This window comes from Sinohyriopsis cumingii, chromosome 1 (genome assembly GCF_028554795.1).
Source record: "Sinohyriopsis cumingii isolate HCF-2022 chromosome 1, ASM2855479v2, whole genome shotgun sequence".
Classification (NCBI taxonomy): domain Eukaryota; kingdom Metazoa; phylum Mollusca; class Bivalvia; order Unionida; family Unionidae; genus Sinohyriopsis; species Sinohyriopsis cumingii.
This window is the reverse complement of record NC_142961.1, coordinates 23827740-23847489: the sequence shown is the minus strand read 5'-3', so window position 1 is coordinate 23847489 and position 19750 is coordinate 23827740. Positions and strand designations below refer to the sequence as shown.

General features: G+C 34.4%; 1 protein-coding gene across 19 annotated transcripts in view; it reads right to left on the bottom strand.

The window, feature by feature from the left end:
- Nucleotides 1-663: 663 nt before the first annotated feature.
- LOC149806554 (guanine nucleotide-binding protein subunit gamma-1-like) overlaps nucleotides 664-19750 on the bottom strand; it is a 135959-nt gene continuing 116872 nt past the window's right edge. For all 19 annotated transcript variants that reach the window (XM_089954423.1, XM_089954427.1, XM_089954523.1 and 16 more), the window contains one exon: nucleotides 664-18267. In XM_089954423.1, the coding sequence (XP_089810549.1) occupies nucleotides 18047-18267 (221 nt within the window). In that variant the 3' untranslated portion in view covers nucleotides 664-18046. The remainder of the gene's footprint in view (nucleotides 18268-19750) is intronic.

Below are 19750 nucleotides of genomic sequence, written 5' to 3'. Positions count from 1 at the left end.
GGACAAACAACAGTCTGTGGATACGTAGGATCTACATTGAAAGACAAGGATGCCTGAAAAGAGTGCTGATTTACGGGCCAACAGTGAGACGCAGCCTAAGAACAAGAAGACCAATGCGGTGCCATTTATGTTAATGAATACATTAACATAAAACCAAAGGCCCTTTTCAGGGCCAGCCATATTTCTCGAAAAGAGAATGACTTTTCAATTGCCTACCCCTTTTTTTTAAAAAAATTTTTAAAAAAAAAAAAAAATCCCCTTGTCCCTAAACAAGCCCAAACTCTATTCCCCATGTTAAATTCCCCTTGTACGTATATTGATCCACAATTTATTCCCATGTTAATTCCCCTTGTACGTAAAGTGGCACACGATTTTCCTCCATGTTAAATTTCCATTGTACGTAAAGTGGCATAGGGGTGTTTTTAATGCTAATTCCCATTGTACGTAAGGTGGCCCTATTTACTACTGGTGTTAATTATTTATCTAAATCCATTCTGTGATTGATATATATATATATATATATATATATATATATATATATATATATATATATATATATATATATATATATATATATATATATATATATATATAACATAACCTCTAATCGTATTCGTTAAAACTGAAGGCAGTTCTAACTAGAATAAGAATAAAACAAGCAAATGCAGTGTACCATGGTTTTATTGAATACATCATACAAATAGCGCAATCAGTATCAGTCAGACGCAGAAAGACAGATAGAAATGACCATGACCAGTGACTATACAAATGAAATGTATTTGATACTTCTCACGTAATTTTACAGAGGTATATGAACACAAAAGGTAAAAAGCTAAATAATGTTATTCACAGAAATACATAAGCAGCAGATCAAACGTGTTTAATACATGATTTGTACAGCTCCAAACGTAAACGAGCTTCATACACGATTCTTACAGCCCCAAACGTAAACGAGCTTCATACATGATTCTTACAGCCCCAAAAGTAAATGTGCTTTATACATGGTTCCTTCAGCCCAAAACGCATATTTGCTTCATACATGGTTTGTAAAGCCCCAAACGTAAAGTTGCTTCATACATGGTTTGTACAGCCCATGAAATTTTTGTCAAGGACTTCCAAAAGATCTCAATGCAGTTCAGAGATCTGAGAATAGTTTCAGTGGTACAAACTGCGTGTTATCTCTAACTGGAATCGAGTGCATTGACACAGCTCCAACCCAGCCCCCTTCTTTTGAACGGTGTGGTCATGGTATGAATGGTCTAATTTCAAGGACTTCATAAAGATTTCAAGGAGTATTTCTTTCTATCCATGAAATTACATTTGTTTTACACATGTTAGTTTATCATAACATAATTAGGTTCAATGGAATTACTTAGCACTTAGCATGGCACTACGGCAATGGGATGCTACTCTGTCTGGTATCTCTCTGTGTCATGTATCATTTCATTCAGCCAGTTCTCTCCCATATTAGTAGTTATAATTTTTATGAAATATATTATCAACAAAATTTCCTAATTAAAAAGTAACATGTATTCGATTTATTTTGAACAGTTTGCTTTAGTTCGATAAATGCAAGGCATCTGGAGCAAAGTTAAAGTAATTTTCAAGAAATTCAATGGCTTTATGTGGATAACGTTTTCAAAATAAATTAGTTCAAGGAAATACTTCAAATTAAATTTATTTGAGGTTGTACAAACCATATAATAGGTATTCATTGGTTTAAATCTGAATAGTTAACTTTTGATTGTTTTTCTTTACACACCAGATACATTTTGTCTGATTTTGGAATAATTTTTGTTTACCCCCCCCCCCCCCCCAAAATAGCTGTACCCTCCGTGAATGAATTATCTGATCATACATTACAGAAGAATATTTCTATATATATAAATATTTCAGTGACTGTGTTAAGTATAAAAGCTTGATAATGAGTATATTATAAGACAACAAATATAAATATTTATGTATAAAAATATCAATGACAGTATGACTCAATAAATAACATATCTGCCATTTAGTCCACAATAATTGAAAGTACATTTTTCAAGTTTGTACAAATAACTTAACTAGACATATGGAGTTTTAAAACTTGTTAAGATTAAAGCTAAGTACAAAATGTATGGTAATCATATTTTATACTTGTAATCAAAAAATTTCCTTTGATGGTGTTGGTAATTTTAAATATATAATACTTCACCTGCTGCTAATGCATTGCATTTCTGGGTCTTCTAGTCCTCAGTCCAAGCTAATTATTCCATCCTCTACTTTGTACTGGAAGGCCAGAAACTGAAAAGAACATGGTCAGAGTCTGACTCCTTAGTAATACCCAACACATTTGACTTGGAATGAGACAACATAACATCATGGCAGGGTGAGTGTATTGAATCTTTGCAGTTGTAACAGGTACATCACATAACCAAATTAGTTTACAACTACATTGTACTAGCAGTAGTACCCTGCCTACCACTAGTGCCTTGCTGAATTTGCCACTTGGGAGGAAAGCTTATGTCAGCAACAAAACTGGTATAGGAAACAATTACTCTTACATTAGTGTAGGAGTGTTCACTATTGTGGGCTGGTAGAAGGTTGGGCTACATGATGTGCCAACATTACAAGACCCAAGCAAATAATGCATTCTCCCTGGTATGCCAAAGATCAAAGAATAATGAAAGACAAGGACAATATTGTCCAAATAGGAGTTAATCAAGTAGGACCAAGATGTAGCAACATCCCCTTAATGGGTTTTAGTTTGCATGAAAGAAAGGTCCTTCTTGGTGAGAGACTGAGGATCTCTTGATAGTGAAGGCAATCCACCTGGAAATGTTGGCTGCCAAAATATCAGAGGAACTGTTGGCAGGTAGAGAGAGAGAGAGAGAGAAAGAATTCCAAACCATCTTTCTCCGTTTACTGGAAGGAAAAGAAACCCCGATGCCAATTTTGATCATCCCCAGTGCAGATGTGACTGAGAATGGGGGCCTCAGTAATAAGTGGAGCTACTAACGGTAGCCATTTCTCAGCTATAAACCCAGGTTGGCAAAGAAGAGAAGCCAGATCATAGCGGACGTGAACTGTTAACAAACCTTTTTCACTGAAAAAGCTCTCTCCTTCTCCTCACTCTCAAAGGGAGCTTCACTTAAAGATTCATAAGGATTGGTTAACAATGCCCAAAGAACATGTAAATAGATTCCATCCAGGCAAAGATACCAGTCTCAGATGCTCGAAATAACTGATGAGATGATACAGATGAGGGCCAATCCAATGGTGGAACTCCTAGAGGATTTGTGTGAGAAAGGGCTCTCCTTTAGCCCTTAATAGTGGAGACAAAACATTCAATTTCCACAAAAATGAAGGGAAGAAAGTCTACAAATGCATTTAAGGAGGGATGATGTCTCCAAACTGTAAGTAAATCGCTTCCTATCCTGGACGATGCAGTTAGCAACCATACTCAAAAAATGTCTTGGCAGATCGCTCCCTTGAAATGAGACAAACATTAAGTTGGAGAACCTGTGAGCTGTTGTGGATGACAGACATTCCATTGCTGCCACAGCAGCTCCCTCCTCTGTGGCAATCTCCCAGGACCATTGAACAATAGCTTACATTGGTTGTTCAACCATGACCGATGGAGCCACAGGGAAGCTACCAGAATGAGCTGACAAGTGTAGACCCTGACTTGATGGAGCACCTGCAGAATTATTTTGAAAAGTGGGGAGGCATACACAGACAGACAATTCCACTTTAGATTGAAAGCATCCAATGCCCAGGTTCATCTGACCTGGTACTGGACATTCATAAAGAAGGAGCATGCTGTTCAGTCTCGTTGCAAATAAGCCTGGCTAATTATGGGTTCCCCCCCCCCTCCAGTTGTAAAAGTGACTCTGCTACCAACTAGTTCATTTTAAACAGAATATGACAAACTCAAGGGGTTACCTCCTCTGAGGCTGCCTACTGAAAGTCGTTCCAGATTTCTACCCAAAGAGAAGAGGATGTGTACCTCCTGGTACTATATAAATGTATTGATATATTATCTGCGACATCCAAAACATAACAATGCATTAAGAGAGCTGATACTCTCATCACCCCACCCCCCACCACTCTGTGAAAGGCTCGCGAGACAGAAGCAGGGCTAAAAGGAAGAGCTTGAAATACCTCCAGATCAAGATAAAACATTTGGTACTTTCAGTATTGTGGGAAGACAGGATACGAAGGTATGCATCCTGAAGATCGAAAGAAGACCACCCAGTCACAGGGCCTTATGGTTTTCCTGATACTGTTCCTCCCTTAGAAATTTATTGAAGGTGGAAAGGTTTATTAGCTGAAACTTTCTGCCTTTTTTCAACAGCAGAAAGAATAGAAATAATGTGTTTGGTCATTTTCCAGACTCTCAGAAGGGTATCTTTTTCTTCCATTACATGGGTGATGGGACTAATCCTACTACCTGTCCTTTTAGGTGAATGAGACAGCTGCTCCTTTCTCCACATGGGAGAAGACTTGCAGCATGATATATTTTTGATAGACAAGCTCTCAAGGCAACAGAGCAGGTTCACTGTGATATGAAGGTGTGGTTTGCTTATCTCTGCCACCGAAACACTGGCCTTGAGAGGGCGCTGCTTGTCGATAACCGGGAGACACACTCTCAGGCATTTACCTTCCCTTGGGAAAGACCAGGAGTCAATCCATCACTGGCACTGATATCTTTGTAACATAAGAGATCCTTGGCCTTTTGCATAATCTCTGAACCACAGAGATAACAGAAGTTACTGAAACAAATCCAGACACCTCCTGTGCTGAAGACGAGGAAATGAGTTGTTTCTTTCTCCTTCTGTATGTGCAGTGACTTTCCTTGAAGTCCCACAATAGATCTGTTCAGAGAAAACAAACTGAACATTGGTCCATGCATTCACAACCAGTGCATTATTGGCAAGAGGGTGTGTGCCCAAAAGGGCCTTCCTATTCCAGTACTTACCCACATCCTGAGACATTCTGAGCACTAAAAGAAAGAAAATCACACAAAACACAAAAATCAGAAACTCAAACATGGTAGGCAATACTTACCTTATCAATTGAACTATAACAGGGATTCCAATTTACTGAAGCACTGCCCTTAAAAATTAGCAAAGGTACCAGATACTACTCAGAGAAAGCATGGATTGAGGTGGAAGACAATCAACACAAATGTGTGTGTGTGTGTGTGTGTGACTGGACGAAAAGAAATGCATAAGGATAACAACAAATGCAAATTTCAGTGAGTGATCTGGCTCATGTTCTACACAGTAGTCCAGGAAAAAGGAGTAAGATATTCCATGCTAGGAGCAGGTTAATTTCACCCTCCAATACTAATTGGAGGAGGGAATATTATGCTTGAACTGGGGACTAGGAGTCCCTGGAAAGGAAAGCAATGCAATACTAGTAGCTATTTTATTATTACTATTAAGTTTAGATACACATGTATGTGTTTACAATGTATATATTTTTTTCTCATATTAATGGCTGACCAATCCCTGTGGTAGATCTCAGGGGACAGACTGGTATACTTACAAATCATTGTGAGTACACTACAAAAATAATAATAATAGTAAGGCAAAACGTAAATCTTAGTTAAAATGAAGGTACAATACTTGACACTGAAGAATAAATGATTATGAAATCATTACATACAAATCTTAAAATATGATGCATGTAATTATATTACATATAAATCTTAAATATGATGCATGTAATTACCGTCTCTGACTGAAATTCTTATCTAAGATATTCAAAATCTCAAACCAAAAAAATCGCAAAGGAATGAAACTTCCTTATAAATTTATATTCAAATTTTATATTTTTACGTAGTGATCCTTGTTTCCACAGAGTAGCTGGAAGTAGTTAAATCACCGTGTCTTAAAAGTCGTATACATTCTCAAGCTTCTAAGGCAAACAATGCAATTGTACAACAGCATGTTTTCAGAAAAATACAACAGGCTGATAATGTTTTTAAAATACCATATTCATATATATCATGTCCCCATGTGCAAAAAGTATAGACCCAAATCTGACATTGCATAATGCACCAAAATATTAGGGTTGACTATGTTCACTTGAAATTATACATAGAACAAACAATGAAGGACCCAATCTCCTTATAAATTATGTGATGGCAGATGATCTGCATTCATGGGACTTATAATGGGTACACATCAGACACATAAATCCCAACTCTCAAGAAAGGCAGGTTTGTATGCACAAGATAGTACTGTATCAATTTAATACGATTGCTTCAGTCATTAATTTCTTGCCTTGCTGCACATCCAGGGTTATGGTCATTTAAATCTTTGCAAAGAATAGTAGGCTCTAATTACCTTTCTATCCAGTTTTGAAATAAAAATTTTTAATTATGACAGAATCATACTTGAACATTAAATGTTAGCTGTGGTTAATATTATTGCATATTTTCAAGTATGAAGATATGGCATTTTACTAAAAGCATAATGATTTATTGATATGGATTGGCACCACATTGATATACTCCACTGATATATGCACTGCTGCTATAATATCCCAGTACATTTACATCAATGCACAATACTTGAAGGTGATGTTTTTTGGTACACATGAATTCAAGTTCTGAAAATACAGAAAGAACATAAATAATACACTTCACCAGAAACTGATAAAGTCCCAAACTTTTACAAGTTTAGCGGCTCCTGTAAATATACAGGGGAGCACATGGCACACAAGGTCCTTACTGAATTGTGGTCATGTATTCAGACCATAATAGTCATATGGCACACACTGTCCTTACCGAACTGTGGTCATGTATTCAGACCATAATAGTCACATGGCACACACTGTCCTTACCGAATTGTGGTCATGTATTCAGACCATAATAGTCACTGATGTCATGGGTGAATAACCTGAACCTTGCAATTGCATGTGGGGTAAATTCTAAAGTTTATGGGAATGTTTTGGATTTGGTTAACTTTTTGGTCAAATTTTAAAAACAAACAAAAAATAGACTGTTTGTTCTAGTGTTAGTTTATTAAATATTTGACATGTTAGCAATTACCATGATGTAATCTATTTTTAAAAAAATTCGTTTGATTCGCTACAATGTATAGTTTTTGCCATGTTCATTTAAAGTACCAACTCACTAATAAGTTGAGTCAAACTGCAAACAGCAAAAAACCTGATGAGCCCAAGTATAATGCGCTTGTAGATGAGGTTCTATATTGTTTGTTCTACTGATTACTCCTAGCAAACTGCACAAAGCCAGATCTGCTGGCACATTATGTGTTGACAGATATGGGTCTGTGCAGTATGCAGTTGGAGTTCTAAGGGAGTATATACAGTGATAAGACCATAATACCTGATGCAGTGTCTAAAGTGGTAGCATGAATCGTGAAGCTCCTTTCTGGAAATATTTTGGGTTTCAGAGGTCAAATAATTACAGTCGTAATGTGCAGTTATCGACAAAACCATATGCAGGTTATGCTACAAGGTTATGATGTATTCAGGTAATAACCTTGTTGCAGGCTTACAATGCCAACATAGTGATGTAGACATTAAGTGCAAAGAAAAAGGAATATGGTGAGAATCTGTATCATATTTAATCATCAGTCCTGTATCACAATATGTACTGAGTGATACATACTTTGGTATGTACTGTATCACCTAACTGTATGATACATATCATGGTATGTATTGCATTGCCTGCTAGCTATATGATACATAACATGGTATGTATTCTATCATTTGTAAGATATGATACATATGTTAAGGTATGCATTTTCTCACATACTAACTGTATGATACACATAATATCATGTGTTTTATCACCTGTGAACTTTATGATATATATCATGGTATGTACTGTATCACTGCCAACTGTATGATAAATATAATGGTATGTACTGTATCACCTGCTAACTGTATGATATGTAATGGTTTGTACTGTATCATCTACTAACTGATTGATACATATTATGTCAGGTGTTGTATCACCCATGAACTTATATATCATGGTATGTACTGTATCACTGCCAGCTGTATGATACATATCTTTGTATGTACTGTATCACCTAATAACTGTATGATACATATGATATACATTGTGATGCAATCCAAGCATTTTGGTATGGACTGCATGGCAACTAAGCAGACAATGCACATCTCTGTTACTTAATGGTTAGAAATGGGTTTTTACAGCCAATATATATTGAGCTGTTGAAAATATTAATTAGCAAATACAAAGTTAATGATGAATATTATTATCCATTCTTAATCATGCAGATATCTCTAAAATCTGAAGTCTTACATCTTAAAAAAACTTTATCATAAATTTCTCATTTAAAAAAAAAAAGTGACAACCTTACATAGCATGATGAATTCTTCAAAAGTATCTGAAAATGCCTAATTTCCTAAAACATAAGATTTATGTAAGATTAATACATTTATAACTCTGAACTTGTACGTCTTGTACTGTGTATGATCGCAGATAAGTTGAGTCCATGGCACACCTGCATATCATGGTCTATGCATTTTTTTAAAAGAGTAATCAAAAATGCAAACAATGTGGACCCTGATCTACCAGCCTTTTATGCGATGGCAGATCAGGGTCTATATTGGTTGCAGTTGAACTTAACTTATACACGAGTATATATTGTAGATAATAAATTAAATATGTAAAGATTTTAAAGGAATTATGTGCCAAGACAATTTCCATCATTCAAGACAAATATCCAGATTTATACATTAGATATGGGGTACACTTTGCATGTGAATAGCCACATGCTAGACTAATGAATAGGGAATACAGAACAATTATATTCTTCAAAAATATATACACATAATATACTGAATAACTGATACATAATCATAATCATAATAATGCCGCATGTACCAAATCAAGGTGCACAACATGTGTGGAAAAACCTTCAATGTTTCTCTTATAAGATCAGGTGACCAGTTCATGAAATGGTCTTTTGCTAGGGGGTGCGCTCATTTTCAGACAAAAATATCTGTAGCAAAATTTTTATCAAAATTTTTAAAAACATAACTGGGGTACATTTATCAAGAAACAAGGACTTATCATCAAGCAAGGAGTCATCATCATGCAAGGGCTCATCATCAAACATGGGGTTATCAAGCACGGGCTTATCATCAAAAATTGGCTCATCATCAAGCATAGGTTCATCAATAAATATGGGCTTATCATCAAACATGGGCTTATAATCAAACATGGGCTCATCATCAAGCATGGGCTTATCATCAAACATGGGCTTATTATCAAGCGTGGACTTGTCATTAAGCATATGCTCATCAACAAACATGGGATTATCATCAAACATGGGCTTATTATCAACCAAGGGCTTATTATAAAGCTTGTTTATCAGCAAGCATGGATTTGTCAAGCATGGGCTCATCATCAAGCAAGGACTTGTGAATAAGCATGAACTTGTCATCAAGCATGGGCCCATCATCAAGCAAGGACTTGTCATAAGCATGGGCTCATCATCATGCAAGGACTTGTGAATAAGCATGGACTTGTCATCAAGCATGGGCTCATTATCAAGCAAGGACTTGTCATTAGCATGGGCCCATCATCAAGCATGGTCTTATCAAGCATGAACTTATTATTAAACATGGGCTTATCATCTAACATAGGTTTATCATCAAGGATGGGTTTATCATCAAGGATGGGTTTATCATAGGATAAATAATAAATAGAGTATGCTGAAATGAGAGGAGATGAAACTTCTATCAAGATGGTTCATAGTCTACTTAAAATTTAGATATCCTGTATGATTTGCTGCATTTTCAGGGTACACATTACAAATTAAATGTTTGTAGACTTAGAGTTCAACCCTTGATCAATGAAATTTCCTATGTTTATTAATCACAAGGTCAATCTACTCATTTAGAGTTCACCGGGGACAAAGTAACATCTTTATAACTTGAAATTAAGTTAACAATTTTTCTTTTTTTGAAAATTGTACCAATCTAGGTGGCATCTTATTTTTCCAAGACTTGAAGTAAATCCATTGTGATACATGATGATCATTTAAAATATTTCAAATAAATAAGGATACAACAAACCCATACAATAGTTTTCTATACATGTCTCAGTGACATGTAATTTTAGGTCAAGATGTGCAGTCTTGAACAAAACTTGCTGTGAAGTTACCATTTTCTTTTCGAAAGTTTGTTCAAGTTATTTGGTCTAGAACTAAGTTTATTTTCATAAAAATATCTTGATGCCCTGCTGGTGTAGCCATATTGAGAGGCAATTTGCATAAGTTTCACTTAGGACAAGCCAGCCACAATAAGAACACTTGTAATGAAAACCCATGTCAAAATGACTTTCCATTTAGGATGAAAAGCAAGAATTTCAAGATGGCCACCATGCTGGTCATATAGATCAGAACCATTTTAATTTAGGACCAGAGAGACATCATCAGAAGTCTGTGGTGAAAACCACATGTTGATATGGCTTTCCATTTTGAAGCAGTAATAGAAGTAACATTTTAAACAAGTTTCACATGGTACCCATACAGTCGGATAAAACATTGTTCGCCATTTTCATGCAGGATCACCTAGACACCATAAGAAAGTCTTCTGGTAAAAGCAAAATGTTGATATGACCAGCCATTTTGGAGAAGTTACCATAATAATAATTTCCAAACAGCAACTGTGGTGGCCATACTGCAGGTCGGATTGGCACCTATTTCATTTATTACCAACTTGACATCATAAGAAGGCTTTCAATGAAAACCTCATGGTGATATGATCATTCATTCAGGAGAAGTGGTGATAACAAGATTTTCAAGATGACCAGTCTGGTGACATACTGGACATCTGTGCAGCACCATTTTCATTAAGGACCAACTAGAAATAATAAAGCCATATATGACGATACATTCAGGAGGAGTACTATTAATAATATTTTAAAAAATGGCAGCCATACTTGTTGTGCAAGCAGCAGCATTTTCATAAAGATCCAGACAGACATCATAATAATTCTTGTGGTGAAAACCCCAATGTTAATTTAACTTCGTGTTCAGAATAAGTAGCAATAACAAGATTTTTCAAGATGGCTACCATGGTGACCATACTAGACATTAGACCGGCACCATTTTCATTTAGCCCCAACTAGACACCATAAGAATCTTTTAATGAAAACCCCATGCTGATATGACCATCCATACAGAAGAAGTAGTAATAAACATAATAAACAGATTTTCAAGACAGACTTCAAATTAGTACAATTTATATTCAGGACAAATTAGATATCATAAAAAGTCTTTGGGTGAAAACCACATATCAATATGACTTTCTATTCAGGAGGACTAAATATAACAAGATTTTTAAGATTGCTGCTACAGTTGCCATACTGGTTTGTCATTTTGGCACCATTTTCATTTGGTTCCACTCATCAGTTTTGTATTGTGCACAGAATTTGAGGTTTTACAGAAAATTAATTTCCCAGGTTTTACTCATTGATTATCTTGGCATTTCAAAAAAGACCTTGTGTAACTTGGGTATTGTTAAATAAACTTTTCGTTCCCTTTATTTTGGTACATTATTGAAGGATGTAATTTGGGTTATGGAGTATACAGCTTGGCTTTACTTCAGATGTTACCCTCACAAAAGCATGATAGGTCCTCTAGGCTATTTTCAAATCCCAGACTTCAGATGTAAATAAGGAAAACAACGTTTATTAGCCGTTTATATTTTATAACTTGTGTATTGCTCTTTCAAATGTTAATATTGTCTACTCTGGCAAAATTCCCATTGCCAAGTACAGTGGTACTTTGGACTGGATCAGGTTCATTTCACAAGCTCATGGGAGCAACCAATTTTGATCAGCTGTCTGATTTGCGCAGTGTGATGCTTCTCTAGTACCACATATAATGAAATTTCAGTCAAAGGACATGAAAATAGAACTGAAGTGTGCCAACATTTCTTACAGAAATAAATACCAATGTAATAATAAGTTTTGTCAAGTGAAATTCATGTTTTAGTTCTGTTTTAATTTGGTTTCAATGTAATCATCATAATTTCAGTATGCCCTCTAGCATTCAAAAGTGATAAATGTCAATTTGCTGTCACAGCTATGTCCATGAGCATTTCTGTGAGAACTAATTAACTGCCCACTGTTTAGATCTCTGATTCACCGTTGCTTATAGTGCAGTCAATATTTATAGATCCCCATGTCATGAGTTATTGAGGGAGAAGTGTGTAGCTAAAATTTGGTTAAGTATGGTACCGGTAACTACCAAGTTTACTACAAAGTCTTTCAAGATATCTAAACCAATAGTATCAAAAATGGCACATCCCATGTTCAGTAATCCTCTATGAATGCATGTCAATGACTCAAAAACTCTGAACATAGTCAATAACAAAAAATTTCAAAAATAAACCTTTCTTCTTCTGTTAGTCACAATGACCTTCACAGTTGACCTTTTGACCCTGACACTGATAGGGTTCTTCCTTATCCCAAGTGCAAGCCATTAACAAAGGATGGTTCAGGTTTCTTCTTTCAGCCACAATGACCTCAACCTGAGATATTTCCATCCTAAAATAACTAGTCTTCTTCCTTTCCCCAAATACAGGCCACTCAGAATATGTGGTTCATTTACATGATGTAGAAGTAACATTATTGAATGAAAACTATTTTCTTATTTCAGTCACAGTAACCTTGACTCCTAAATCAATAGGATTTTTATTTACCTCAAGTTCAAGTCATCTACAAAGTGCAGTATCTGTAGGTAGTGGACGACTTAATTTTATTATTGCTAACAAACAAACATGATTGGGCAATATCACAACAATATAATAATGAGTCTAAAATGAAGTAATAAAACATTCTAAAGTTGTCTGCCTTTCAGCCTGAGGCAGCTTTCTTTGAATCAGGATATTCTTTTGCTCTATTACATAAAAGTCAATTTCATTATTCTAAAACATGTTATGTTGAGCTCATTATAAAGAATAGTATTAAGTACTATGGTAAATTACATGTTTAAGTGACAGGACATTACTGAAAACTTAGAGTAGTCATTTACAGTCCAAAAGAATTGCAATGTGTGTGTGTGTGTGTGTGTGTGTGTGTGTGTGCATGTGCGTGTTTTAATACATGACTACCTTCCTGCCCTCCAGTAGAAAGTCTCCAGATGTCAAAACATTTATGGTTATTTTGTAATGATGCAAATCACTAAATCCATCCAAGCACAGACACCTAATTATACCAGCTTAATCCTGCTATATATTTCTTCAAATGTTTGCATCTTATTTTTCTTTATAAATATCTTTTATATTTATCACCACTTATCTGCACATTTAATTATCCATGACCATCTTATCTAAATATGTGCTATTAAAAAGAATAAGAACACCAAAAATTCACAGAAAAAAGCACAACATAAAAGAATAAAGTTTAGTTTATAATGTCATACACAAGTCAAAGTGGAATTGTGTGAGTTAATCTGAACTTTGTTATTAAATATGAAATTAAAAGATTACTTGTCTTTCAATATAAAAAATGATATGTCATCAATGACATAATTTTAAAGGTTTGCTAAAATACAAAATTTTACTTTTTGATGTTTAAATCCATGGATTAAATATTTTTAAATAATAAAACAATGGTTGATCCAAACTAGTGTGTTTAATTCCTTTCATGAGACAAAAGTTCTCAAAGTAAAAAGTCTACAAGACAAAAGAATTAAAAGCATATTCAGACAAACCTGTCAAGTGCAGCCACCCAATGGAAAATGTCAAACTGGCCTTTGTACACAGGTAACCTGTGAATGCAAGTTTACTTTTCAAACTTGGTTCTTGAACAAATATCATACAAAAAATATGTGTACCATTATTATTATTATGATTACTTTGGATAACTGACATAATATCCTATTCAGTGAATTTACCATGTAAATGTATCATTCATAAATTCTGGTGGAAAAGGGTTTCATTCACACATTTCTTCAAGATTTCCCTTTGTCTGAATTTCATGCAGTACATTTATATATATATGGTTAGGAAGTGGTTAGCTCAGCTGCTTCTACACTGCTGCTCATGTCAGCTACCTTTGAAGGAACAGACATAGGCCAAATAAAGAGAGTGTCAACCCAAACATTGACAGGTCACCATTGGTCAATGACTACTGATGCCTTTTAAGTTGAAACAGTTCCCATCAATGTTTTTTTACCTCAAAATAAGCACATCTATTTTTGATTAACAAGAGTTACCTAATGACTAAATGCCTGTTGAATATCAAACCTGGATATTTAATATAATACATTTTGTGCACACAAGATTGATACAGCCCTCTTCCTTTGATTACAATGCATTTTGTCCATACAGATCAGTGCAGACTTTTCCATGCTATCATAAGCTTCATTTTTAATTATAATCTACAGAAATGAGCAGTGTTTGAGAACTGAATTACATTTTTGGCAATATATACAATGCATTTGAAAATCTTACCATGATCATGATCCCCAAACTGTTTATTAGGCAGTATATATTAATAGAAATTGTTGAACAGGTCATATTTGATTAAGTAAAGCAAATATGGGGTAAAATGGTTCTATTATTCTTTTTTATGATTACATTTAGCGTGTTCATCATTGTATCCCCCCACTTCCCCAGACAATAGGTGTGGGGGTATGAGAAAGAAGATTTACCTCAAGTGTTTACCCCATGAATTTCTAAGCAATATTAAAGCTTTATTAAAAGTCTTACGAGATTATCCAATTTAAAATCACAGTGACATATTGACATAGTACAGTGAATAAAAGCAAGAATGGAGAGATAAGCCAATTTAAAATCATATGGACAGATTGACTTGAGTACAGTGAATATAAGCAAGAATGGAGAGATTAGCCAATTTACAATCACACTGACAGATTGACATAGTACAGTGAATAAAAGCAAGAATGGAGAGATAAGCCAATTTAAAATCACATGGACAGATTGACTTAAGTACAGTCAATATAAGTAAGAATGGAGAGATTAGCCAATTTAAAATCACACTGACAGATTGACATAGAACAGTGAATATAAGTAAGAATGGAGAGATTAGCCAATTTAAAATCACACTGACAGATTAAGCACAGTGAATATAAGCAAAATACAGCATGTTTTCACATCAATTCACACTACCTATCTTAACCAAAACAACACCAATTTAGGCCAAACAAATGCTTAATTTGTATGGTGTTATGTATATCTATATTATGTGCATTATCATTTATGATTATAGTTAGTAAGTTTTATTTAATTAATAATATTTTAAATACTGGTTTTCTAAATGAATGGCTTTATACTGTAGGATGAGACATTCTAACAGTGCATAGATCCAATCATAAGTTCCATGGCTGAATCAAGCTAAACATCACATGATGTGAATTGAGGTGATGGTTTCTTTGAAAAGGTTAGGCTTAGGCTGATCTAATTCTTGATTAGCTAGTGTAACCAACGTGACCCTGTTTACAGTTTAGATTATAAATGTGAGACACTATTTATTGTGTATTGGTAATCTATATTATAGAATTATTATAAAGAATTAGGCATTTTTAGCAGTACCACCAGTCTTAGAAGTTATTCAGTGATTTTGAGAGGAATTCATTTATTTTATTTAATTATTCACTGGAATTAATGTGCTTGAAATAATTCTGATTAATTGGAATAATAGCTGTCATGAAAATACTGTGCTTACATTAAAAGACATTTGCATTTATAGCTGTATCAGAAATACTGTGAATTAATTTAAAAACATTTTCAGATTATACCACAGTGATTCTTCTGTACTGTTGATACATTAGTACATTACTGACCACCATTTGAAATACCCTTGGAACTCATTTGGATTACAGTAATACCTCGAACATTCACGAGGTTAGGTTCCAGAACCAGTCGCGGATCAGGAGGAATCGCGAATGTTTGGTACGAGTCACTAAAAATGCTAATAAATGCTTATTTCTAGGGTTTAAACCCTAAATATGACCCAAATCATGCTCCCAAAGCACTTTAATTTCATTTAAAAGTTAGCTTAATATATTACCCTTAAAAAGAGAAATAAATGGTTGACGTAAAAATAGAGTACAGTATCGCCTAATGGGTATTTGCCACACTAGCGCATTTACAGTATGGTATATGTATACTAATATTACCCCTATACTAATTCATTGGCTGCCGTTTTCTTTTGCACTCACAGTAAGGTAAAACCAAGTAACGAATGGGACTGTAAAATGACTGACGTTTTCTTTGTCATTGTCAGGAAGGTAAACTAGGTAAACTTCATATGTCACAGAAGTCATATAACGAAGGCACAATTCAATAAAATAAAGAAAACATGTACGTAGAGGGTACCAATGAAAATTTCGCGAATCCATGAATTCGCGAATCCAGAAACACGAATGCACAAGGTATTACTGTACTTGATACTTTTGGAATTGATAGAACATTTAGGACTTCAGGATTTCATCCACCATACATACTGTAAGTTATTTTTAGTTCTTTCACTTTGTAATTTAGGGAAATAAATTAAGATTTTCAATAGTACAAAACTTGTTCTTCGTGCTTTCTTGTAACTTATTTTAAGACCAAAGAGTCATAATAATGGTTGATACATTCAAGTGAAAACTTTAAGGTGTAAGAAACCATTGTTTGGTTAAGAAACACTTAGCTGTTTACACTGGAAACCATTGTTTGGTTAGGAAACACTTAGCTGTTCACATTGGAAACCATTGTTTGGTTAGGAAACACTTAGCTGTTCACATTGGAAAGCAGGTAACAGTTTAATGCATGACTTTTAAGGAGGAAATTTCACTGGAGAAATTGGAATGGTTGTTGAGATCAGGTGACCACTACACAAAGGTTACTGTTAGGACAGGTTTGACTGTAACATAAATATTTTACACGGGATTAGACAAAAACTGTGTATTAAAACTGAATCTCAAGATAATTTCCTGTAAAAATTATACCAATTTTATTAGAAAGATTTAACTTCTGTATCCATTAGGGAAAAAAATCTAAACAGTTTCTGTGAGAAATTAAATTATATTTGCACCTAATTTGTTTTTTCGTTAAACTAAGCAATTTCTATTACTGATGCCCAGAACATTTACCTTAATGACAAAGAAAACAGCAGTGGACTATTAATTTCAGATTTTATTCTTAAACATCTGATAAAATTAGATAAAGAAATATCTATAATGAAGAAACTCGATCAGCAAATGAGAGTTCGGAGCAGTAACTTTTATTATGTAAAGATTTTGTTAAATTTTGTATCTTCCAAAGAGTCTTTTAAAAATAATGGAATGAACAAAAATAGTTTTTACATCAATTTATTATATACAATTTAAAGACTAATGTTAAGATGTAATCAAGGGATTAAAAATGCTGATGGTTTGGAGGGTTGGGGAGATACGCATTATGTTATACAGGATGAAAGGAATAAATATGTATTTACATACTGTATTATGTTCATTTTTACAATGATAGGTAAATAATGATGTCCCTCAAAGCATACGCAATCTGAATTTAAGATTTTCCCCCATCTCCTGTAAAGAGAACTTGTCAATAAAAGTCATAAACAACTTTAAATAGAAAATTCTATTTATGAACATTCTGTAATCAAATGATATTAGTAAATATTGTCAAGGGAGGTAACTATTCTGAGTAGAATTATTCTCTATTTGAGTTATGTCCCAATACATGACTAAACTCACTTGTTCAAGGCAAAAGACCAATAGAACTAAATATACCCAAGTACCCACTGTTTAAAATATAAACTGCTCTTAGCAAGTGAAGGTACACATAATGTCATATGCTTGAGCAGGATAAATCCCTCCAAGCTGAAAATCTCAGAATTAAGCAGGGTTTTGTCATGTACTAAAAACTGTTTCATTTGTAATGTTTTTGTTTTTTTTAAATAAAAGGCTTTGTCAAGTAAGGATGCAATGCATTATACTTCCATTAAAAAAAAATCTTAGTAAAAAAGACACATTTCACATTCCTCCTTTATATTTCTCTCACAAGAAAATCATACAAATCACTGAATCTATATCTATAAAATGGCACAGCCCCCTTTTTCTTTAAAAGGATTATCCCCTGGACGGGCAAATCCCTTAATAAGCACATCTTCATCTGCATGCTGTTCACAGTATTTCATGATGTCCTCTATGCATTCAGATACACGGACACGGGGAATAGCAGCTTCGTTCCTAAGCTGCTCTACAAGTTTGCGTTGCTGCTGCAAGCCTTCTTGGAACTTGTTCATCTTAATCTCTGCAATTAATGCAAGTAATTGATCATTCTTGTAATGAAACATGTTTAAGCAAATTATATACATGATCGTCTATTGGAAAAAAAGAAAAAGAAATGTACATGCAGTTTAAAACATTCAGTGTTCTATACTAATATTACAGCTGTTCAGGGATTCATAGCAGTGACCCATATTAGTGAAGGAGTCTTGAACAAGGTCATGTCTTGAATGTGCTTGAAAACACAAAAATACAATATTTTACATTGTGTAAAGTGCAATAAATTAAGTAACAATGGTAAAATAAAATGTTAACATGATCTATACCCACACCCATGTTTATTCTGAGTGGTTTTATTATGTGGGACAATTTACTGGCTAAAACAAGACATTCACAATTTGAGAACAGTTAGCTGTCCTTAATCAAAATACAGACTGGTACTTGAAATCATTCAGTTTATCCAGCTAGGCAGGTGTTGCTATCTGATCTAAGCCAACCAAATACAAACTGGTAATTGAAATTGTGCAGTTTATTCAGCTAGTCTGCACTGCTATTTGATCTAAGCCAGCCAAATACAAACTGGTACTTGAAATCATTCAGTTTATTCAACTACTCTGGCATTGCTATTTGATCTAAGCCAGCCAAATACAAACTGGTACTTGAAATCATTCAGTTTATTCAGCTAGTCTGGCATTGCTATTTGATCTAAGCCAGCAGAATACAAACTGGTACTTGAAATCATGCAGTTTATTTAACTAGTCTGGCATTGCTATTTGATCTAAGCCAGCCAAATACAAACTGGTACTTGAAATCATTCAGTTTATTCAACTACTCTGGCATTGCTATTTGATCTAAGCCAGCCAAATACAAACTGGTACTTGAAATCATTCAGTTTATTCAGCTAGTCTGGCATTGCTATTTGATCTAAGCCAGCAGAATACAAACTGGTACTTGAAATCATGCAGTTTATTCAACTAGTCTGGCATTGCTATTTGATCTAAGCCAGCCCAATGCAAACTGGTACTTGAAAAAATTATTCAGGTTATTCAACTAGTCTGGCTTTACACGCTTTCAGCTATTTGATCAAAGCCAGCCAAATACTGATTGGTCTCAAATTTTTGGCAGTTTCTCAAATACAATAAGTGTTTCTTTCTTCTTTCGATCTTTATATCTTTAACCACAGCACTGATCATAATTCTGTTCATCAGGAAAAAAGTTTTAATATCAATAAACTCAGATGGTCTTGAAGATAAAGTTAAACAGAAAAGCGTTTAACACTATGTACAAAACAAAGATGCATTATGAGAGCAGAATTGGGTTTTATATGCTATTTTTCATCTTTCAGAATGCAATGAAGGGGAATAGCAGTATCATTTTAAAATATATTTGAATAGAAATTAAAAAGATTATGTGTGATGCAGGAGTACAGTTTAATTCTGGAACTTGAATTCCTTAATTAACAATAACATAACATCTCGTAATGTGTTTGATCCACACAGCAATCCTGC